General features: G+C 36.6%; 3 protein-coding genes across 5 annotated transcripts in view; 2 read left to right on the top strand and 1 right to left on the bottom strand.

The window, feature by feature from the left end:
* LOC117996789 (uncharacterized) overlaps nucleotides 1-24535 on the bottom strand; it is a 155759-nt gene that overhangs the window by 31716 nt on the left and 99508 nt on the right. The window lies entirely within an intron of this gene.
* Nucleotides 3939-24535, top strand: part of LOC117997077 (tetraspanin-9-like) — a 93133-nt gene continuing 72536 nt past the window's right edge. For both annotated transcript variants that reach the window (XM_069498324.1, XM_069498323.1), the window contains exon 1: nucleotides 3939-4262. The gene's annotated coding sequence lies outside the window, so the exon portion shown is untranslated. The remainder of the gene's footprint in view (nucleotides 4263-24535) is intronic.
* On the top strand, nucleotides 12633-13723 carry LOC117997060 (ommochrome-binding protein-like). The gene is made up of 2 exons (XM_034985239.2): nucleotides 12633-12666; nucleotides 12812-13723. The coding sequence occupies exon 2, from the start codon at nucleotides 12817-12819 to the stop codon at nucleotides 13669-13671; it is 855 nt and encodes a 284-aa protein (XP_034841130.1). The 5' UTR covers nucleotides 12633-12666; nucleotides 12812-12816; the 3' UTR covers nucleotides 13672-13723.

The raw sequence follows: 24535 nt of genomic DNA, 5'->3' as shown, positions 1-24535 counted from the left end.
CGCACAGCCCGCGCGCTAACCCGGTGGTGACTTGCGGGTGTGCGGGGCGTCCCCCCGTCTCATACCTCGATTGCCATCTCGACCAGACGCGTACTATATCAGCAAAGTCGTGCCGCCGAAAGATAAAAACGTTTTGGTATGGAAGCCGTAGGGAGTATGATAGAAAGTAGAAACTGATTAGGCGTACCTAGGTACTATGTTATACAAATTATTTAGCAATAAGACCGCCTGTGTATACTTTAATACTCTTGTATGTTGTTTCTCTGTTTAAGTGTGTTCAATAAAGAGTGTATTTATCTAACTATCCTTTTAGGTTAGCGGACTGAGATCGCAGTCAAGCCCTCACTTGTTCCACAAACAAACCATTGAGCTTTGCAGAGGTTTTTAAGAGGCAATTAAAAATGTTATGACTTTACGCTTCTTTTATTTCTCATACAGTACAGAAGACAAAGTGATGTCAAATATAAAACGATCTCGAGCGTGTATAAAAATAACGAGACAAGACTGCATAAATGAAGCCGTCTACGTGGCTAAAAGCTGTTTGCTGGCAACTCTGCAAGCTACCGGTTTGCATAAAAAACCCATTAAAAGCTTTCCCGTTGACATTCTGCACGGGAACTGATTGCGCTCCCCTGCTAGGAATGCACATTCATTACACAATAGCGATGTAACAAATTGACAGTAGGTAAGTATAACATACCTACGTACAAACGAATATTTTGTTACAATTTTGCATTTTTATTTCGTACCAAGTAGTTTTTGCCTACGACTGTCTATGAACTAAGTTGTTTAAAGCGCTGGACTAAAATAATATTTTCTCGCGATAAAGTCTTCGCTCACAATTGGCTACAATTCATTGTTGCAACAAAAATACCAAAAATTCAGCCAATCACAACAATTGTAATAATGATTGATGCAGGTTTTGCGATATTGACTTGCTGGCCAACATTATGTTGGTGCGGCCCATTACACCCCGATTTCCCACGATAAAGTAGCCTGGTTAAGAAACTGCAAAAACCACAAAGATCTTACATAACTTGCCACCCTTTTCCTTGCTCATCTTCGTTCACAATTTTATAGTGACTTATTTGTATATACCTACCTACCAGCTACGCTTAGTATAGCGTATAGCTAACCTACTGAGGTTAGGTTAGAAGATTTAAAAGTGTGATAAGCGTATAAAAAAGGTGATTATTTTGGCTGTTGCACATAATCTCTAAACTAAACTAAATTGACAGGTCTAAATCTACATCTGCCATTTTAGAAGAGATTGTGTGTACCAGAATGGGCCACATTATTTAATACCTACTCATTACCCACTCGTTCACGTAATGAAATCAGTAAAACCATTTATTCTAGTTGGATATTTTGAATCTATCAGTTAATAGATAAGTTGTTGAGCCTGTAATTATATTGCTATTCAAAGCACAGCTCAGGCATCAAATAACAAATTAATGAGGACGATTGATGGGGATGGTGATGTCACGCTTCAGAAAGTGATTAATGTTTCAGTGTATACCTATTTAGGTTATGATGTACATATATAACACTAGCGACCGCCCTCCACTTCACGCACACACTCTATAAAGGGAACATCTATGTAAAGTTTCAGCTTTCTAAGCCCAAGTGTGTGGGCTGGGCATTGATGAGTCCATCAATGAGTCAGTACTTTTGTTATACTTATTTAGATAATCTTGACATAGGTACATCTCTTAGCTCTGCAGTCTGCTTTATAATCTATCCATACATACGGTGGGTATGATGATAAAAAAGTCATAATAACACGATTTCGTAACTGTCTCCAAAATATATCTACTGGACAAAAGTACATAATAATGAAAATAAGGAATTGGCGATTACGTATAGTTTATAGAGAGTGCCGGGAATAACTGGACATCGAGTAGCAAATCACATAATCCATTCTATTTTAATACTCATCATATTACCAGCGTGAGCAAAATCTATTTTAAAAATCAGCCAATAACAAAATCAAAATACTGGATGTATTTTGATTTCTAGCAGCATCATCTAGGTATTTGTTGAAAATAGAGACATGCATCTTCGAGTTCAGCGATTTCCGCACTTTTCCGCTGGGTACCTACCTACTTACTTAGGTATAAAATATGAAAATAACATAAAGTGTGAATAGAAAAGCAAAATAACGTTAGTCATAATTAAGAATAAAAAGTTAAGTAAAATAAAATAATATTGTATGTCTGAAAGTGGAAATAAAATGACTATATTATTCTTATTCAGATAGTCACTCGATATTTATGTCAGCGTAAATATATATATCACGGAAACATAAAAATTCCGCTTTCTGCGCTGGTATGATTTTATGATCTCAGTAAAATGTATTTGAGGCGAAATGCTGCCAACTAGACTTTACGGGCGTTATTTTTCAGCGTTCCGAGTAAAGTGAAATCGATTGCTCTAAGGCATCGAATGCACATCAAGACCCGCAGAAAGTGCCAGAACCACTAGAGCTCAAAAACCGCAAGGATTGCAAATTGTATCTACAAGAGGGACAAGAGAGACGTATTTCAGTATTAAGGCTCGACCAGCGACAAGTGGCAGCAACGGGCGACAGCGACAAGCGACAGTGTCGCTGATGCAGGGATGCACCGGCAGTGTCGCCGTATGTATTCGGAATATCTTCACACAATATCATAGAAAATAGGAACGAATAGTTTTGCCTGCGGTCGAATCGATCCTTTAAAATTTCAAGAGACGAAAGCGTCTGCTGCACTATGAAAATTTGTGAGTAGAGAGTGAGATTTCTGCAGACGTCAAGCATTTCTTTGACGCGTGAAGCGGCGGAATCTTGCTGCTGACATCACACGCATCAAATATATAAAAGGAAAAGGTGACTGACTGACTTACTGACTGACTGACTGACTGACTGACTGACTGACTGACTGACTGACTGATCTATCAACGCACAGCTCAAACTACTGGACGGATCGGGCTGGCATGCAGACAGCTATTATGACGTAGGCATCCGCTAAGAAAGGATTTTTGAAAATTCAACCCCTAAGGGGGTGAAATAGACTAGTTTATAAATATTTTAATAAAAATCTACTTAAACTAACTTTTTTAGTAGGTAGGTAAGTTTCTCAATTTTTTATTACAAAAACGATTCACATTAAAATCTGCAGCTCGCTTCCTTTTATTCCTAGGAATAAAAGGAATAAGCTTTAAGCTGACACTTCAAATGCACTTATAGAGGCAGTATAAAGCCTTGTAAATCCGATAATGACCTGTTTTCCACCTCGGCGATACTTTCCATTCAATTAGGCGCAAGAAGCTATTTTGCATATCTTCAACTTCATTCACTGAAGCACCGAATGTTCCGTTGTAACCAATGCATGAATTAAAGAGCTTAATAACTCTAGTTACGCTTTCACAGAATATTCGTGTTTGTCGTCCCGTTCTCGCTCGAAGACAGTCGTTAATACTGTATAAGCCTCTCCCCAATATGTGTTCAGCTATCACTTGGTAATTGATCTCGGAGTACCATTTTGTTTCGAGACTCTCCGGAAAATCATTTTGATTCATTCGGCTTTTATAAAGAATTAAATTTTATTTTGGAATTCAAAAAGATTGCAGTAAAGAGCAAGAAATTATGTAGTTAAAAAAGGTCAAATTCTTAGTAAGCAAGGCCTTTTACTAACAGGAGTTAGATAATATTTAGAAATGTTATCTATTAGAGTATAAGACTCTATCGTCTTTCACAATCCAATAGTAAATTATCGTTAGCAAAAGTCCTACCTAGTAATCGTTTTAACATGAACAAAGATTGCTTTGTATCCGATCACTAATGGAGTGTATTGGATACTATTTTGGCAGCAAACAGTTGGTTTTTCAATGGTTTTGCAATGTGGGAGGGCGCTAGGGGGCGGCGGTATCGAGCGTAGGCGCGCCGCCCCGCGCCACTGAAGCCCTACAGTAGAGCCAGTCCGCCTGGAGGCATCACGCGCGCCCGCCGCTCCACGTCCGCGAAACTTGTCTCAAGTGCAAATATAACAAGTTTCATAGTATACCAAACCAATATTCACGTGCAACCACCAGACCACTAGACAGTGGCGCCCTCGTTGGCAGACTAGATTTATTAACCTTCGCGTGTTCCTTGCCGTGACATCTTGCAAGAGCGGAAAGATTGGAAAAATACAGTGCGAAATAAATTTAAATGATTTGTGACAGTAGGCCAGTGTTTATAGAATAAATTGGGTGGTGGCTGTAAGTCTACGGGATGCTACGAGGTACGTGAGTCATTTCTACATAATCGTAAAGATTTTTTGAAGAGAGCTTTCAATTTATTTTATTACAAGACAGGAATACTGCTGTCGTGTTTCTTGACGATAATGGTTTTATTTCTAGAAGGTTTCCTTTGCATTACATTAAGGAAAAGGTAAATTGAATTAAGTATATTTTATAAGACAAATGATAATGGCAAAATTTAGCTAACAGTAATTAATTGTCCTTTGATACTTACCTACTTAATACCTTTCTGAAACTGTAAAAAATACGGATTTATATGGCTTATAAGTCTAAGGACCTTTGACCCTGGAACTCCACCCGAAGTAATAGTATTCCTTTCGTAAATTAAGGCTTATATTTTTATAGTCTCGACTCTCGTCGTTAATCTAAGGTCACTCGAAAACGTATGTGATGCCGGCGGCGTAAACAAAACAATTTTTTCAAGGCCGAAAATATTATTTATTCTTGTATCTAGATCTATTCTAGAAATAGATCTCATGAGTTATATTTACTTTATATTAGATAAATCTACGTCATAGTTTGCTTATGAATAATAATTAAGCAAGCAGAGATGCCAAGTCTGTTTCTTATATCTCACGAAAACAATCTCCTACGCGGCTCATACTGTGTTTATAATTTTTGGCGATTTCTCAAGCGTTACAGAATATTAGCCTTGAAATTCCAATTCCGATTTCCTATTAATATCAATTATGAATTAAAAACACCAAGTTTTCACTAAATTTGTTAAACTAGAATTGATTTTTCAAAATAGAAATTGAAAAATAAGCATTCCTGCACCATTCTTGTCTAACTGTTCCGCCACTTGACAAAATTAAGGACTTGCTAGGTTAAATCATAATTATTCATTTATTCGCAAGCTAGCAGGCGGTACTAATGTTGTTTCAGTATAAGTAGCAGTAGGTACACAATCCACAATCAGCCACACTATAAAAATTAGTGATGACGTGTTTAGCCCAGATTCCCATATACTTAGATTAGTTATTAGTAATATTAGTATGTTCCTGAGAGAAGCATATTATGATACAGTCAAAGATTATGTGAATGATAAAAGAGCGTGGAGATGACTAGCAGCTTGCTTCAGCAATGTGCGGGACTGCAATTATTTAACATGGCACAATATTGTAAATTGAATATTTGAAAAGAGCAACTGCTTAGTTTCTTACCGATTCTTCTAGATAAGAAAGGCATTCTGAACCAACGGTAAATTTAGTGATGATTCAAAAGCACTTGTTAAAGTTTATTTGAATACAATCCTTTCTTTATCTATTTAGCACAAATTGGATACAATAGATTATTCAACGCAATACCAAAAAACTATAGTTGAACAATAAGTTCATCAAATATGAACGTTAACAACGGTAAAGGAGCAGACTAGGCTGTTTGCTCGTTATAACTTCTAACGCCCTTGGGCCAGCCCAGGAGCGGAACCGCGATCAAAGTAAGACCCCTACCAATGTATATTATTACGAGGTAGCCTTGAAACGTTTTATGAACTTAGTAGACACTTATGTTTTTTGCTAAATTAATATTTCGAAACAACCTTTGGCGTGCTTTGGTTAGCCAACAGATTGCAGTTATTCATACTCTACACATGTACCTATACCCACTATTCTATTATATACTTATTTGTATATCATGACCGTATACTATAAAAATAACTATGTGATAGCTAAAGTCGCAAGGGTGTGCAATATCGACTCGGTTCACGTTAGTTATAATGTTGCAGACTTATCCTACCGACTGCACCTTTTATATGTAGGTATAGTCGGCGACAGGTCAAGACGGCAATCGGGGAGGGAACGCCTCGCACACCCGCACAACCCCGCGCACCCGGTGCGGGCGAGCGTGGTTGACGTGTGGGTGTGCGGGGCGTCCCCCCGCCTCCTGCCCCGATTACCATCTTGACCTGTCGCGTAATATACTTATAACCACTATTCTATATCTACCTATTTGTATATTATTACCGTATACTATAAATAACTATGTGATACGCAAAATCGGAAGAGTGTACAATATCGACTCGGTTCAGCTAGGTGATTCGCTAACTCAGTGTCTAACACAGAATGATAGCCACCGAGGTTGGTTGGTTCTACATTGCTGCTTCACTGGGTGGTAGTAAAATATTTTTTCGTAGAAAACCTTCAACGGATTAAAAAATGAGCTCTGTGGCTATTGTTCAGTGTTAGACACTGAGTAAGAGAATCACCCCACAGGTAGAAGCCCTAGTTATAAATGTTGCAGACTTATACTACCGACTGCACCATTTATATGTATAGTCGGCGACAGGTCGAGATGGCAATCGGGGAAGGAATGCCCCGCACACTCACACAGCCCCCGCGCTAACCCGATGCGGAAGAACACGGGTGACGTGTGGGTGTGCGGGGCGTGAAAACACCGCGTGTATTGTTAAAATATAGGTATTTTTGATCAATAATTGTTATTTTGAAAATCGAGTGTCCTAAAATATACCTATATTTTAGGACACTCGATTAATTTTTTTGAAACTACATAAACGCGTTTAGTATCAAATTAAGCATTTTTTAATTACTTAATAGTAATAAAAAAAATTAATTTTAAGGAAATAGCAAAAAGGTTAGTCGACATCACAGGAGACCGAAGAGCTGGCAGCTACCTCGGGCAAAGAATTAGCCTAGCTATACAAAGGGGGAACGCTGCCAGTATCTTCGGAACCTTGCCTAAAGGGACTCCTTTTAATAATATATTTTAGTTATAATATTATATTTTTTAAGGTTTTAGTTTTAGTTTAAATTATTAATTAAATTGTAGAAACAATATTAAAATAAAATTAAAAATTAGTGGTGTTTATAAGGGTGACTCGAAGCTAGTTATATGAATGTTGAAGTCTTTTTTGGTGTGAAATGCTTTATCTCATTGGCTTACATAAAGTGGTATAATAAAATGGAAGAAAGGTACGTGTCCGTCCGTTCGTTCCGAGATTAGGTAAGGATACGAAGAAGTAATTGTCCAGGATGACGGATTCACGGTGGAATTAGATACGCGCGGCACGTTTCGCTGACTAGGGTCCGGTAGTGTAACATCCTGGGCAAAGTTCTCGATTACCGAAAACAGCTTAATTTTTGCTACGCTCTGGAAAAAACATTTAATCTATCCTGGACATTATTCTATTTACTGAACAATTTTTTGATCCACCACCGGTTGTACAATCATACCCATATTATAAATGCGAAAGTGCAGTGTTTGTCCTATGTTGGTTTGTGCTCGGCGTGATTTTTTTTTCATGGTTTTAGTTAAAGTCTTTTAGAATGTCATTCACGGAATTTCAAAAATCACAATTCATGCGGACAAAGTCGCGGGCATGAGCTAGTATTGTATTGTGTATTGATAGCTAATCAAAATACTGAACCGGCTTCAACAAAAAATAAAAAGAGCGTCACTCAGTTTTAATTTGGAGATGGATTATTCGATATTTTGGAACTCTGCCCAGAATCTCTACGTAAAGTGGACTCTGCCCGGGCAGTCATTGTTCACCCTTCGAACTTTACGCGTAACAAATTCATACTCAAACAATCTTTTAATGATAGTAGCAGTGGTAGTCTAGTCACTAGTGGTTAAGACGTCGGCGTCCTATTTGGGGGGTCCGGGATTCGAGCCTGGGCACGCCCCTCTAACTTTTTCAGGGTTTAGGTGTGTTTTAAACAATTAAATATCACTTGCTGTAGCCAAATAATACTATCAATACGTAAGGGTATGCCTAGTGGTACTACTGGCTCCTTGTCTCGCTCGATTTACGTATTGCACTCTCCTTGTCAATAGTAGTTTGTCTGTATGGGTGTGCTATAACGGCGAAGGTAAATATCGTCATGCATGTCTGAGGGTATATAATGTTCTCAAAGGTGTGTAAAGTCTTTCAGTCCGCACTTGGTCAGCGTAGTAGTCTATGGCCAAAATCCTTCTCATTCTGACAGGACACTCATCTACAGTAATGATGAGGCCGATGATGGGTTGAAATGATGATGAAAATGTTGATCTTATAATGGGAATAATATATATATTTTTTTGCCATTAATTCTTCCTGAATTTTGTTTAATAGTAGGTAGGTATCTATCACAGGTTATAATACTTATAGGTTTCCCCTTTGGTTTCTAAACGGCATCGTCGGCAGCACGTGCTTTGCCGGTAGGGTACCATAGCCGAAGCCTCCCACCAGACCAGACCAGAAATTTAGAACATATAAAATTCCAAATCCCTGCCAGGAGTCGAACCCGGGACCTCCCACTTATAAGACCAGAGCGCTTACCAGGCACTGTGCCAGGGAAATCGTCAAAGGTGTTTCCGTATTCTCAAACCTAGGTATAGGTCTGTACGTATAGATACATGTAGGTATTATAGCTCAAGTAGGTACAGTAGGTACCTGTAAAAATGTTTATGTCTCGGTCACATTCTAACATTAATTTGAGGACAATTATTTTTGAAGTGAAAACTTCTTCGGGTGCATTGGGCGATTTTAGGATGGGTAAAATTCAAGGTCGAGTCACCGACATGTGTGCTAATAGTGCTCTGATTTCTGGTAGATGTAAAAACTATACTAATGTCAAAGGTTTTATTTTACAAAATATGAAATTTTAATTTTTGATACCTACTATAGGAATGACAATCAATTTGTAAACCCAAAAAATTACTGTTATTTCATGGCTTTCACTTCTATTGGTAGTTCGCCTGCCATTTTTTTAAATAATTATAATTATTGTTTTGTTTGATTCATGAACTTACCTTCTTATGTACCATCTACGTATCTATAATCAATTTTATTTTCTCGATCTACGGCACAATCTACGGGTACAATAAATACAGGATGTCCTAAAATCAAATTCTGCATTTTTCAATAAATAAAATATTATGTGTGTTCAGAGAATAGGTACCAACTTAAATAATTAAATACGGGTGGCGTGGGTTTATAAAACGTAGGTAGGTAGGTGGTAGGTAGGATATTTATATAAAAGTTTTTACTTAAAAAAAATTGTTTTAAAACATTTTAGTCTTCATTAGAACAGTGTCTACTTTTCATGTCTCTTTAAGTCATTAGTACTAGTGCGGAAAAACTTAATTAAAAACTGAAAATGTAATTGAATGATAAAAAACGTTTTAATTTAGCTAGCTGAATCAAGCATTCAACTACGAGTAGCTTGAGATTAAAAGACGAGCTTAATTTCCTAAAACGCTTACGTATTCCGGAAAAGGCTCTCTTGGGAACAAATTGTTACCGTCCCGTTCATTTTTTTCAGCCCAAAGAATCTTCTTGTACTACGAAAAGGCCACTTAGCTGTCATCATCATATTAATTGGGTAAGTTAGTTCAGCACGGTTGATTGATACCTATCGGTGGTCGCAAAATGTTTTTTGAAGGTTTAAATTTAGGTTGGTTTTACTCGCCCGACTCGCCGGTCTACGGGTCAGCTGTTGTTTTATATAAATATCATTAGACTGTATTTATAATAGTTCATAAATTCCGATGCGTGGTCGCCATTTCAGCACCTTGGGACCCCAACTAGTACTATTATACTATTCTGTGCCCCAACGTCTATCGGTTTTCCGAACTATGTGCCCTGTTTGTTTTATATACCTATATCTATGCCTATTATATTTAAGTAGGTATATACAATAAAAATCTATTTGAGAATTGAGATAGGTGCCGCTTTTTTATTCCTCCTACATCAATGACTTTTTGCGTAGACCGATGTGATTTTGTTCTCCGAATCGAAATATGCCAGATGTGAGCATAAAAAAGGTAGAGTGTAGAGAAAAGTAATTAGTTTCAGGTTCGAGCTAGTGTGGACACATTGGACACATTTCGAATATTATATGCATTTTAAATTGAATATAATCTGTTGCAACTGACAGCTTGAAAGCTCGCTCCATTTATTTACTGAAACTGTCTTTTGTCTTTGCAAGTTTTACAGATTTTCATTTCCATCAACGTGAAGATCGAGCTTTTAACACGTTTTTATTCGAAACGAAGATCAAAAGAAGGTCGTAATGTGATCTTCCTTTGTGATTTGTACTTAAGTAAGCTTTAAGCTACTTATGGGCTTCAAATGAAGTCGACCTAAAATTAAAATAAGAATAGAATTAGTATAATTTTATTTTCCAACACGTCTACTAAAACAATAAAAATATAATCATTCTAAAATAGTACTTTACCAAATAGACGTAAATTGAATGGATGCCCGGGGGCATCCCTTTTACTTATTAAATAAGAATAGAATAGAATTAAAAAAAAAAAAAAATGTTTTTTTATTCATGTAAACTTTTTACAAGTGTTTATGAATAGTCAGGTAGTTTTAATTTACCACTACTTTACTTTACTAAGTAATGTTTAGTTACAGAATATTAGCTTCTGAAGCTAAAATAAGGTGCAACTATGCTTCATCTTCAGTGCCGACATAAAAACATGTGGTTAACCTAAGTGCGATAGCTACTGGTAACAAAACATCTCATAGGTCCTTGCTAATAAAGATGCTCTGACTGATCACTCATTCACGTCAATTGTATGGCAAAAGTCAGTAAATTTTTGATAGCTAGGATCTTAAAATTTAAGCTCGACTGAAAATGGATGTGGTGGTGGCAAATAACGATATTGTGGCTGAAATTAAACGCGGCTTTTATTAAATTGCCGCTTTACCTGCCGTTGAACTATAAATGAACAAGTAATGGCGAACACATTAATCGCATGATGTTGAAGAATGATTAATTGTTTAAGTTTTTATTGCCTGGAAATGCAGTGCACTTAAAATGCAGGGGATTTTATGGGAGTGGAAGTATATGATAGGAAGCATTGCAGTATTTTGACTATAAGATTATTCGAAATAACTCACTATATTCTGAAGTTAACCTTGTATAAAAATCAGGAACATGTTAGGATGAAAAAGAAACATTAGTTACAAGTTAATTTTTGTTGAAATATAAATGACTTCGATGGCCTAATGGTGAGTTTTGGTGAGTCTTATACGGGAAGTATTGTGTGCGGTTGCCGGTGGGGCCATTTGGGAGTTCATGATTACTTATCTCTGTTCTGGTCTGGTAGAAGGTTTCAGACGTTACTAGTTAGTAGTTACCACTATACAAACAAAAACGTGTGTCAAGCGATTTTTAAATTTATGTGTAGGTACGATTTCGAACAAGGCAGGCTTCATCCCCTTTATCAAACTGTACCAGAAGTAGGTAAAAGTCAATAACAAGAAGTCTATCTACAATCTACCTAGCTATGAAGACGGTTGCTGCGTAGACTCCGTGTTTGTAGTGGACGAGGACGGGCGACACACGGTCACGGCACGGTCGCCGTGCTTGGTGAAAACTGTCATAAAGCTCGTACATTACTACTCTACACACACGGTGATCGTGCCGTTACGATAACGGCACGATCACCGTGTGTGTAGTGTTTTCACCGCACGTGAAAAGTGCCGGAGGGTAATGTTTCATGTTGTGTATACTATGCATTGCCAATTGCCATTGTGGCATTGACATTTCTGTTTACTGAGTTGCGAATGGCACGCCGCACGACTGAAATAACCTTTACCTATTAATAAATCGTCCTTCTCAACGTGCCATTGAACAATGCAGAAATGCTCTAAGTTCAACTTCAAGCCTTAATAGAAAATGACGCCTTATTTTTATAAGAGCTTAAAAACGATTTAAGTAATTTCAGTAATTTTAAGTAATAGTATTATTCTATGTATATTTTATAAAACAAAATTTCCCAGTACGTTTTGTAATACTAAGATTCTTTATTTTTAAGACTATCAAACTGAGAAAACGCTAGTGTGGAGATGATATAATTATATGACTGATAACCTTATTCAAAGGTTATATAAAAGGTAATAGATAGAGAAGCTCATAGAGCGTTTTTATTAATTTATTTTATTATTTAAAGTCTGCCAATCCGCACTTGGCCAGCAAGTCTGCCAATCCGCACTTGGCCAGCGTGGTAGACTATGGCCAAAACCCTTCTCACTCTGAGAGGAGACCCGTGCTCTGTAGTGAGCCGGCGATGGGTTGATCATGATGATGTATTAATTTTGTGTTATAATATTCCTGTAACCATATCCTACACCGTAACAGGAATGTTATTCCAATTTTAAAATCAAGATTTTTAATGCCTGTGTGATTAAGTATTCAGGGTTAGGACAGAATTCAAGAAGAAAAGGTAATAATATTTTATATTATAGGCGCTTAACTAAACAATATTCTGCATAAAAAGGTGATTATTCTTGTAAAATGAGAATCTCCATTCCTTATATGATATAGATTTAAGGCACAACTACTCTTTAGATTTTGTTACTCTTACAATAATAAATTACACTGATATCTCTACTAACCAACATTCAGTTATCAATCAACGAGCACTCGGGTGAGTTTTATAACTTATTTTTGTTAGATATATTGTACCGTAGAAATATTATGATAAAATAAGTGCAAAAAATATATCTTTTATTGTATCAAAAGTAGTTCATTCGTAAATATAATATTAACTATACATTTTTGTTGGTTTTTAGAGAACATGAAAATTCTACTTATGCTAACAAGTGCAGCAATCATACAGGCTGCTGTAATTGAAAACAAAGATCAAGAGGACATAAAATGTGATGGAGTTGTAATAGATAATGTATATCATGATATTGAAATACTAAAAACTGACATCGATAGACCATACTTGTTAGCTGTAGACTATAGCACCAATACAGTTTATTTCAGCTATAGCCTTAATAAAGATGACGATGTATTCAAAACAGCGTATGTGAATTTAAATACAAAAGAATATGCTGATTTACAAGGTATTAGTAACGGGTTTGCGCAGACAGTTGACCAAAAGAATCACGAAATATACATTGGTGGAAGTGATGGATTGTACAAATATAACCACATAACTAAAACAGGAGAACGTATTGGCGCTAAAGATAATGACATTTGGATTATTTACTTCAAAGATATACTTTACTACTCTACTTTTCCCGATCAATTTCTATATACATTTATCAACGGAGAATCAAGTCGTTTCAAGGACCTTGAAAATACTAAAGTAGATCAATTTGTGATTGATAATGAAGACATAATGTTCTTCACAAATGGAACTGGTTTGTTTGGTCAGAAGAAGGGTACACAAGCCGCTGTTTTATATAAAGCATCAAGTGAAGGAATAAGAGGGCTAACAACAGATATTAATGGAAATGTGTTTGTGTGTACTGTTAATGGTATTTTTAAAATTGATAAATCTACAGTTTCCGTGGAAAAGGTTGTGGATATTGATGATGCATTTGGGTTGGCTTTCGACAACGAAAACAATATCGTTTACTCGGATGCCACAAACTTGGTAAGACTTAAGCCGAATAAGTCAAAAACTTGTGAAATTAGTTAACAGATTTAAAACCTTTTTCAGCGAACTAATGACAACCTATATTAGTTAAAACCAACTGTAACAAAGCATAATACGGAAAATAAAAACAGTAAAGGTTTTTTGGTGTTTTTCTTAATTTTTAACGTAACGATGTAATGTACGACCAATGTTGATTTTCACAGCGTGGACACAGAGTAAGACTTGATTTAAATATCCGCCCTCGCCTTCGGCTCGGGTAGATAAACGTCTCGGATAAAATGGCTCGTTTTATGCCCTTGTTGTACAATCTACTATTAACCATGGCCACGATCGTTAGAAGATACCTATCGGTAACTGAACCTTTGAAGCAATTTAAAAACTAACGGATATCTTGGGGTCTTGAAAACAAAAACAAAACAAAAGAATTACTTACCAATTCCAACTAAAAAATAAAATTGGGTAGGCAGGCTTTAAGACATGGGATCCAATGCTTTTAGATAATTATATCGTCGCATATTAGAAAAGCTTATAATTTCAGCGGCAACTAGGAACCTGCTTTATTGTTTAGAGTTGATAAGGCGGCGCCTATTGTCTGTTACGCCTACACAGCAGCAACAAAAGGAATATATGTGTTTTCCATTTTCTATTAAAAAGCAACGTGTGGTAACTTTATTTAACTGATTTGTTTAGCAAAGCATTATTTGTAGAGTATTGACAAATTGTCTGCCAATATTATGTTAGTGTGTAGTAATAACTTAGTATGTATATTATTATTTGGCGAAATAGATTTTTTGAAAATTATGTGACTTACTTAAATTGTAAGTGTAATTACTGAGAGATAGAGACGTATGACTCGTCGTGCCTGACTCGTCATTGGTAACACGTGTGAACCCAACCCTATGGTGGCTGTTCCAATATCAATGTGTAAAACATACTCGTAATTTCGTAATATGACTACAGTGTAAAAGTCTATTGAATCTATTGAAGATTAGATCCTGAAATAATATACATAGCTCCCCGAGAGGGTGGCAGGCCTCATTATATTTATAGGCCAGAATTACAAAAAAATGTAGTTCCGATCATTTATTTTAATTGGAGGAACTTTTTTACAATTTATAGGGGAAACCCTTTGAATTATAAAAAAAAAATTACTTCGTAGTAATTCAGCACTCTGTGTTAAAAAATCTTTCAATTAGGAACAAGATACAAAATGAAATGTTGGTTTTCATTCTCTTTCCTTGTTTCATTAATGTTGACTGTAGTACACTACATTAATTATATTATTATTGTGATGAAAAGTCAGAGGCACGTTCAGACGGCAATATTTTTCCCGTTCGAGAAACATTTTTTCCAGCGTCTGAAGTTATTAGTGAGGAGGCCACGTCTTGAAACTATCTTACGAATACCACGCAGTGGCACATTAGTTCATGTTTTATCGTTCACGCGAACAAACTTGTCTTTCGATTCGATACCCGCGCGTATGCAGTATGCACGCAGTTGAGCTTGTGACGTAGGTAGCTGTAGTACCTATAGTACGCGACAGGTCGAGATGGCAATCGGGGTATGAGGCGGGGGCACGCCCCGCACACCAGCACGTCATCCGCGCTAGTCCGCACCGGGTTGGTGCGGAGGCTGTGCGGGTGGGCGGGGCGTCCCCACCCCGATTGCCATCTCGAACTGTCGCGTACTATAGAATGGAAGTGGTCGTCGTGTGAATGTCTCGTAGGTATACGGTAAAACCTTATACAAGAATAATCGAATCAAAAAGCCGCCCTGTGAGCGTAGCCAAAGAAATTAAAAGCTATATTAATTGTTGTATTTATCGTTTGCTGTAATGAAACAATTTCAAGTTTCAAGTGTCGCAACGCTGCAGGAACTTGGGAAGTTGGATGCTAGGAGCTAACTGAGACTTGTTCCATAATCTATATGGTCTGGCACTGCGCCAAACCGACATGGTGATCCTGCAATCTGTGTCTTGCCGCCATTTCGTGTCCAAGTACAAAAATTTATCAATTTAAAATCTTTAAGGTTACTAAAATAGTTTGCAATAAGGTCGTTATGATTTCTGATGAGAGACTTTACTAACTACGCAAGTTACCAGTTACAACCCATTGCATGGCAGAATTTTAAAATGTTTTTAAGACCTTATGCATGACATCATCATCATCATCATCATGATTCCATCCCACCAACGCTGCTCACTACTGAGCTTGAATTTCCTCTCAGAAATTCAGGTGTGCCCAATAGTCTACCACGCTTGCAAAGCGCGGATTGGCAGACTTTACACACCTTTGAAAATATAATGGAGAACTCTCAGGCATGCAGGTTTCCTCACGATGTTTTCCTTTACCGTTAAATCAAGCTATATTTAGGTAATAAATGCTTTAAACGTAAATAACTCCGAAATGTAAAAAGTGCGAGGCGGGATTGAACCCGGCTCGGTCCCCTCGACTTATCGTTATTATGTAGATTTACAATTAAAAAATAATCTAATCAGAGTTGCATGGGACATAGCTGAAAGAAACGACATCTATGTACCTATAGGTATTTAATTCCAACACTCATACCGTGTCGGAGGGAAATTTTATAAAAAAGCCATACTGCTTTCAGGCCATTGTGGTTGGCTGAATTTATGGTATTCTTGCTACAACAATGTTTTTTAACCAATAGAGAGAGTAAGAGTATCATCCAGTCAGAGTCATTTTTATCATCACGCTGTAGCTGGCAAACTTTAGTGCTAGGGGCTGAAAACATTTTTGAATGAATCACCTATTTTTAAGTGAAATTGTACGTATTGCTTGTTTCCATTTGTCAAGTCATAACTACACTTCATTTTACATGAACAAGTCTAAAACTAAAGCATTGTGAAAGAATATCTAAAACTATTTTTCAACCGAAATAGCAACATAAATTTTAATTTAAAACATAACAGAACGCGTTAGTCTGAGAACAGAACAGAACCTATATTTCCACCTATTCTTATTTAAATAAATGGTTTTGCGTGGGTGTTTCTACCGACTAGGGGTTTTCTTGCAGTCATCATTAAGTTCAAGTAGGCAGGTACGTGCCACGTCACTGAGAGGTTGAATTGTCGACTGGCACTGAGCCAAAGCTTCTCGTTGATCGCGCAATCCGTGCCTCCTTACAACTTTGTTTTACCACAATTATTATCATGTAAAACACAACGAAACAATTTGGGGTTTTACTCGGTGGTCCAACTGTTGGAACAGAAATCAATAATTTGATTACTTTCCAACAATGAGAATCTATTTATGGTGATTGGAAGTTATTAATTGGCGCTAGAATCTTTTTTGTCTTGCTTTCCTCTACAAATCTGTGCCATTTACTTGGTCTTAGTGGCAGTCTTAGACTACGATGTTAACTTTTGTAATTTAACGTAACTAAGTAGATAATAGATTTGGCAACTTTCACCTAGATAGTAGATATCACGGAATTCAAAATAAGTGTACTTAGGTACCTATTTTTAATTATTCACAATGAAAAACTTCTAGAAATAGGGCGTTATTAAATCTAACTCGGTTAATTTTTAATTTTTTAAACTTTTACAAATATTTATTTTTGGCATACTACAAAGATTTTGCAAGCAGGTCAAAGACGGATCTAGAAAATTCAGAAATACACTATATCCACCTATATACTAACACTTAAAAAAACTAGAAAATGAATAGAATAGAATACCAACGAGTGTCAGTACCATTGCCTTTAAGAAGAGGTTATTTGATGATAACAAAATTGATCAATTTTTCCTCAATTATGTTAAAGCAAAAGTAAGTAGATAAATTGCACCAGGCAGGCTTGCTTGGTATCCAATAGTCATTAGCTTATAATGGCTAATTTGTGACAATAAACAGGCAACATACCTATGGTAATAATATGATTTTATTTGGGTATGTATCAAAGACTGCAGATAGGCAAAGCTCATACAATTCGGCTCGATACCAGCTGCATGATACTGATACGATTGCGGGAGAATGACAGCTACAATGTCACGATTGCAATCATCTCTGATTGGTTAACGCTCGCTCACTATTGGCTACAATGCATTGTTGCAACAAGAATCACTCAAATTCAGCCAATCGGAATAATTGAGATTGTAATAATGATCGATGCAGGTTTTAGACAATCGCCCTACAGAGTTGTGATAACTAACAACCTCGAAGTACGGGATTAAAAACATTATTATCTACCTACTTTGATGTTGTTAAACTGTAATATGACTTATCGATGACTAATCGAATACTTACTCTAACTATTGGATGTAAAGTAAGAGGAAAAAAATCGGGTATTATTGCGGTATTAAAAAGCGGTATTTTAGGAATACCGCTAGCTTCGTATTCCTACCAATATCTAATAGGATTTAACTTATACGTGACTTAGGTAAACCTGGTACAAAATAATTACTATAAATTATTTTACAATAAAGAAATACGATGGAGATTGGGATAAGAATATACCTACTGACAGAGATAATATATTAATATATTATCTCTGCTACTGAGAAGAATTCCACAGTCATTCGGAAGAAAGTTCACAACGAAATATTTGAGAGAACACTCGAGTCTTGACTCTTGACTTAGGTATACCTACGTAGAGAAAGGAAATTGCTTTTCCCTAAGAATGTGTATATACGAAGTGTTGAATAGTGGACTTCAACGGCTATATGCAGAAGTGGCAAGTTAATATCTATGTGAACTATTTTACCTACTTTCAAATAGAAACAAAACTGCATTCAAAGTTTTTCTAAAATTCGCTAGTCTCACCCGGGAATCTGATTTTTAACAAAACAAAATCGATAAAACTGTTCAAAATGTTCGTTCCAAAATTACTGTCCCGCACCGCAAACAAAGTTTAACGTTCCATTTTTAAATTTTTCATCAGAACGCCTCGTACAAGAAGAAAATGTGCATTGAATTATTCTACCACTAGTGGAATTAGGAACGCGTGAAATTAGGTTTGATTTCCCGGGATAAAAAGTAGCATACAATGTCACTCTCCAGGTCTTTATCTATACCCATGCAAAAAAACACGTCAATCCGTTGCACCGTTGCGTTGTGATTGAAAGACAAACCAACAAACCAATAAACCAACAAACCAACAAACAAGCACACTTTCGCAATTATAATAAGGGTACTAATTAAACGATTTTCTTAACTTTAGTTTTCAACAAGGTAAGGTAAGAGATAATTAGCAAGCTTATGTACTTCATACAATGTCTTTGGATGTTAGAGTTATTTGTTGAAAGTGAACACGCTGAACCAGTTGAAGGTAATGTTGGTTAGAGAACTTGTGTACTAAAATATTAAATTTTATGGATATCTTGTGCGACAAACGAGTGTAAGACCTAATGTTTCTTAGACTGTATCGATTAGTAGATTAAAATAGCGAGTATTAATTTTTTGAATTTTTGACTGGTTCGATTCCTGGATGAGACAAGCGAATTATAGAAAATTTTTGAATGCAGTTTTGTTTCTTTTTAAAAATAAGTGAATGTTTCCTGAAGTTGAAATTTATGTAGTCCACGAGGACGAAGTCACGTGCATAGCTAATAATAATAATATAGCATAATCTATATAAATAAAAATACTTGCCCTGATTGATCTATCAACGCACAGCCTATAAACCGCAGGGGATAGAAAGATGAAATTTTCACAGTAGGGCACACACACACACACCTTTTATAACGTAGGCACCCCCAAACAAAGAATTTTTGAAAGTTCAACCCCTAAGAGGGTTAAATAGGGGATGCAACTTTGTATGAAAGTCCATCGTTTTTCAAGTTGTTTCCATGAAAATTGGCATATGGGTTATCGGTTACAAATGAAGGAATACGTGTTTGATGACTTTTGGAAATTCGACCTCCACGCTGATTTTCTAAATTCCACCCGAGCGAAGCCCGGGAAGATCAACTAGTCTATACATAGAAATGTAGGCACGTAACGTAAACAAACAGACGAAGAGATTTTGCAAAATTGAAGTCCTTAGGGAGTGAGTGAAGAGCAAATCAAACTAATGGACGTCGCTCGGCTTGTATTCAATTAGTTTCTGATTAATGGTGACAGTAATTTAAGAGAATACGGAAATCATAGATTTCTGTCATAGAATCATAGATATAATCGATCGGTGATAGCCTAGTGGTTAAGACGTCGGCCTCCTAGTCGCACAGTCCGGAGTCCGACTCGACCTCTAGAATTTTTCAGAGTTATGTGTGTTTTAAGCAACTAAGTAAGTATTACTTGCTTCAATGGTAAACAGCGCGAAGAGACCTGCATGTCTGAGAGTTTTCCATAAAATAATGTTCTCAAAGGTGTGTGAAGTCTGTCAATCCGCACTTGGCCAGTGTGGTGGGCTGTGGCTTTAACGTTTCTCATTCTGAGAAGAGATACAGTAGGCCGAGCGATGGGTTTCACTGAGATGATGTTTTGAATTGAGCGAGTCTACTTTGTACTAGTAAAGTATGATTTATGCTAACATGAGGCGGGCAAAACTTCACGAACATTTTATATGGAGCAGTTTATGCTTCACCGTGTGGCATCCGTGGCACGGCCTGCGCCCGCCACGTGTTAGCATAAATCATCCCTAAATAAAAGACCATCAACGAGTGAGTCCAATTTAGTCTTATTAACTATATTATGTACGTATAAAAAGACTTGACTACATCGTTTCTTACCTACTATTGTAAATGTGAAAGTTGGGATTTTTGTTACCTACTCCTTCACGCGACAATGACTGAATTTTGAATGGGAGATAGCTTGTAGGTTGACCTGAACTTTGAATAAACATATAGGCTACTTTAATCCTAGAAAATCAAAATATTCCCGCGGGATATTTAAAAAAACTATTCATGAGCGAGTCGGACTCGCACACGAAGAGTTCCGTATCATCGTACAAGAAAAACTTTTTGTATTCAAGGCGGCCATTTTGAAAGTTTTATTATTTATCGTTATAGCGGAAACAGAAATATACATTCCGTGGAAATTTCTCTACCTATTAAGGTTCACGAGATACAGCTCGCTGACAAGACATACGGGCGGACGGATGGACCGACAGCGCGGACACTTAGTAACAGGGTTCTCTTGGCACATTCACGCGGACGAAATCGTGGGCATTATCTTGTATTATATACAAGGAGAAACTGACTGGCATAGCAAAGTATAGCACAGCTCAAACTGACCCTAGCAACTAGGTATCTTGCAAGTAGGTTTCTGTATAACGTAGAATCCCTACTAAGAAATAATATTCAGATATTTCACCGGAGCACAGCCTAGGGCTAGCTAGTTTATACAATGATTAAACCCGAGCTAAAGCTATTAAGAAAGTAACGAAGTTTGCATTGTTCATTTACAGATTGGGTCCTATATATCCTAAGAAAACACATTCGTGATATTTTATTACAATCTCGTTATCCGAATTCGCCCAGGCAACGTTAATTCGGAAGATTTGTGTATAAATAGGGCTGTAATCGGCATTGACCTGCTGTCAACGGAGAAGTGGGTTAGGGGCGCGTCGGCTGAGGGTGAGCCTAACGATATCCTTGCATCCACAAAACTTCCCATCGTTTTCGTTTAAGTAATTATAAGCTTAACGTAAGCTTTAGCTTAAGTGTAAAACTAAGGCGAGCTTAATGTTCTATTAGCAAACCTCTTCCATTATGTGATGAAAAGAGAATGGATAGCCCAGCAATGAGGATAGGTAGAGGACAGATAGACTAAACTATTGCAGTGATTATGAGTTCTTAGCTATCATCATCTATCTCCAAAGATATTCATCAGATCTTCGCCAAAATATAGGACCACCTCTTTCTTCGTATAAGTCTTCTCTACATCTTTGTTATTTTTCTGTCGTTTTGGTTTAGTGTACAGTAAAGTATTTTTAACTTTTACTTTAAGTCCACCTGGAAAGCATAAACTATAAAAAAGAATCATTGAAACTGATGCACACAATGATAAGTTAAGTTTGGACATCGACAAAAATTAAAGACATATATAAATAAGTACTGCTTGAATTAATGACCAACTCTTTTTTGAAATCAGTACCTAATATAAAACTTTTTGAAACTAGGTGTGTAGTATTTTGGTTGACCGTTGAGTAGGTATAGTATTATCACTCATAGTACATATGTATAATCATACTATTGTATAATGTATATGCTATATAATATGTAGCGCAGTGTTTCTTACATTGTATAAGGTCAAAAATAAAATTTAAGTGTACGTAACCAAATTCTTTCTGTTTTTTTTAGATATCTTCAGTCATTTAGAGCTGTGAACAAAATTAAATTGGTAAAAGATTGCCGTCCTTAATTTAAATCTGAAAAGCTGCCAACTTCGAATAAAAACTCAAAGAATTTTGCCATAAACCCGGGGATCGTCTGATGGACCGAATTACTTCGCCTTTTATACCAAGAATTTTACAAATAATGGAAATGTTTAGAAACGCCTTGAATTTAAAAAATAGACTGGAAAATTATGATGAAACAATGAATTTTTCAATTCAAACAACCTAGGCAAGATTTTTAACGCCAAGTAGGTACCTAGGTGTAAATACAGTGTAATAATTAAACCATCTGTATAATACTGTACCATCTGTGTAATGTATAATACTGATTGCTTTGTGATATATTAATGACTGCGCTTAGTGATCTCAGTTCATACAGTTGCGTCTAAGCAACTTGAGTCGCAGAAAAATATATAGTAAAACTAGCTTATACCCGCGACTTCGTCCGCGTGGAGTGAACAAAATTTAAACCCCTATTTTACACCTTTAGGGTTGATCTTTCACAATGAGATTTTAACATAAAATATGTCATACTGCTAATTGCAAAAATATTAACTACAAAACTTCAAACTTCTAACTTGAAAACTGACTGACTTTCATACAAACTTCAAAACCCTATTTTACCCCTTTAGGGGTTGTATTTTGAAAAATTATTTCTTAGCGGATGCCTACGCGACGTCATAATAGCTATCTGCATGCCGAATTTCAGCGCGATCCGTCAAGTAGTTTGAGCTGTGCGTTGATAGATCAGTCAGTCAGTCAGTCACCTTTTCCTTTTATATATATAGATAAGTAAAATAAGTTAGATATAAATAGAATTGTTGGTGATCAAGTAACATAGTCGCTGCAGTAAGGCGAACTCCAAGCAAAAACCATTATAGTACCTAATTATACCTATGTAATTTCTAATTTTAGTGCTACCCACTACAATGAGGTTAGATTCCTGTCACCAAGTCACCAAAATATCAAACGTCTTTACACAGTCTTGCAAAGAAGCGACAACACCCTAACAGACTACACAGTACTATTTTTAGAATTAAAAATCAATGTACGGGCCGGTAACTTCATTCACAAGGTTCATTTGCTTGCAATTTCTTCGTAGAAAAGACAGACGAATCGATATTATTATTCAGGGTGAATAAGGGTGAAGGTTAGAACGTTAAAAAGATAGATAGTAGTACTTACTTAAACTAATTGGAAAAATGCGAGACTTAAATATTTTAAACATGGAAAAATACTATTTATTTAGAATAACAAGTGTAACAAAACCACCCCTGACAACTGAAAATAAGTCTACGTTTGATAAACGTGTTATCCTGTTACCCATCACCTCACAACTCCAACATCAGACCTTGATTAGTATTTATCTGACATATACTCATCGAAGCAAATCCAACGATTAATTACTAACTCTCTACGTACTTTTAATAGAGCGCTTTATAGAAAGCACATAATATGATAATGGAGCAGGGAGGTGTTCATAGGAACACCTCCCTGCTCCATTATCATTAGACCTCGGTTACTGCCTGTAACTCGACTACTCATCGAGACCAAATCAATCAGTCCCAACACGATACTCATCTGCTATAACCTTTCGAAGAGATAGGTATAGTACGCGACAGGTTGAAATGACAATTAGGGAGTGAACGCCCCATGCACACACTCGCACAGCCCCCACGCTAACCTGGTGCATGCGAGCGCGGCTGACATGCGGGTGTGCATGTATGATAGATCCATTCCAGTGGCATTTAACTAAAACTTAGCCCTTTGTAGCATATAAAATACAGTGAAGGAAGTTTATGAAACTTTCTTTTACTTCCTTAATATCATGTGCGTGGAACAAAGTGTTGTAGTCTGTAGACGGTTCGATAATAAAATACTCAACCGTAATAAGTAGGCTCTTGACTTTCGAGGTCACACATTTAGTGATACGGCAAATTCTATAAAGACCTATTTCCCTGTCCTGCCGAACCGAAATGAGTTTGGACACGCAACTGGCCCTTATTTTTTTTTTTACTCCTCCGCCCTAGCACGTTTCCTGTGCTTGTATCTTCACGAATTGACTATAATTAGTATCCTAACGACTGAGTACTTAAATTACTAAAGCTAAGTGACTTTCATGACATATTTTGGTATCAAAATCAAAATTTATTTATTTCATGTAGGACAATTACTATTGTCTCTTATGCTACGTCTGTGACTCTACCACCGGTTTGGAAAGGAAATTCTACTGAGGAGAGCTAGCAAAAAACTCGAGCAGTTGCTCAATTATTAATTTACTATACCATATTGTAGTTAACTGAAAGCTCAGCCGGTTGCTTCCACGCAACTTTGTCATTAAGGAGTTCAGCAATTGTTTAATAGCCTCAACTTAATAAGAATATTTTTACACAATTTTTTATCTGTGTGATGGCAAATCTAAAAATTTTTTTGGAACCATACTTACTATAAAAGCAAATAGTCAGCCCCACGAAGGATTACTGTGCTTCACGCAAACGAGGTAGCCGCGTTCCGCGTTAATAGTTTATGGTGGTCTCTAAAGTAAAACGATTTTGTGTCTTGCTAGAAGAGGGGTCTCTTTGTTTATAAAGATTAATATTTTGTCTAATAA

The sequence above is a fragment of the Maniola hyperantus genome, chromosome 4, assembly GCF_902806685.2.
Source record: "Maniola hyperantus chromosome 4, iAphHyp1.2, whole genome shotgun sequence".
In the NCBI taxonomy this organism is placed as follows: Eukaryota; Metazoa; Arthropoda; class Insecta; order Lepidoptera; family Nymphalidae; genus Maniola; species Maniola hyperantus.
This window is presented reverse-complemented; position numbering and strand designations above follow the sequence as displayed.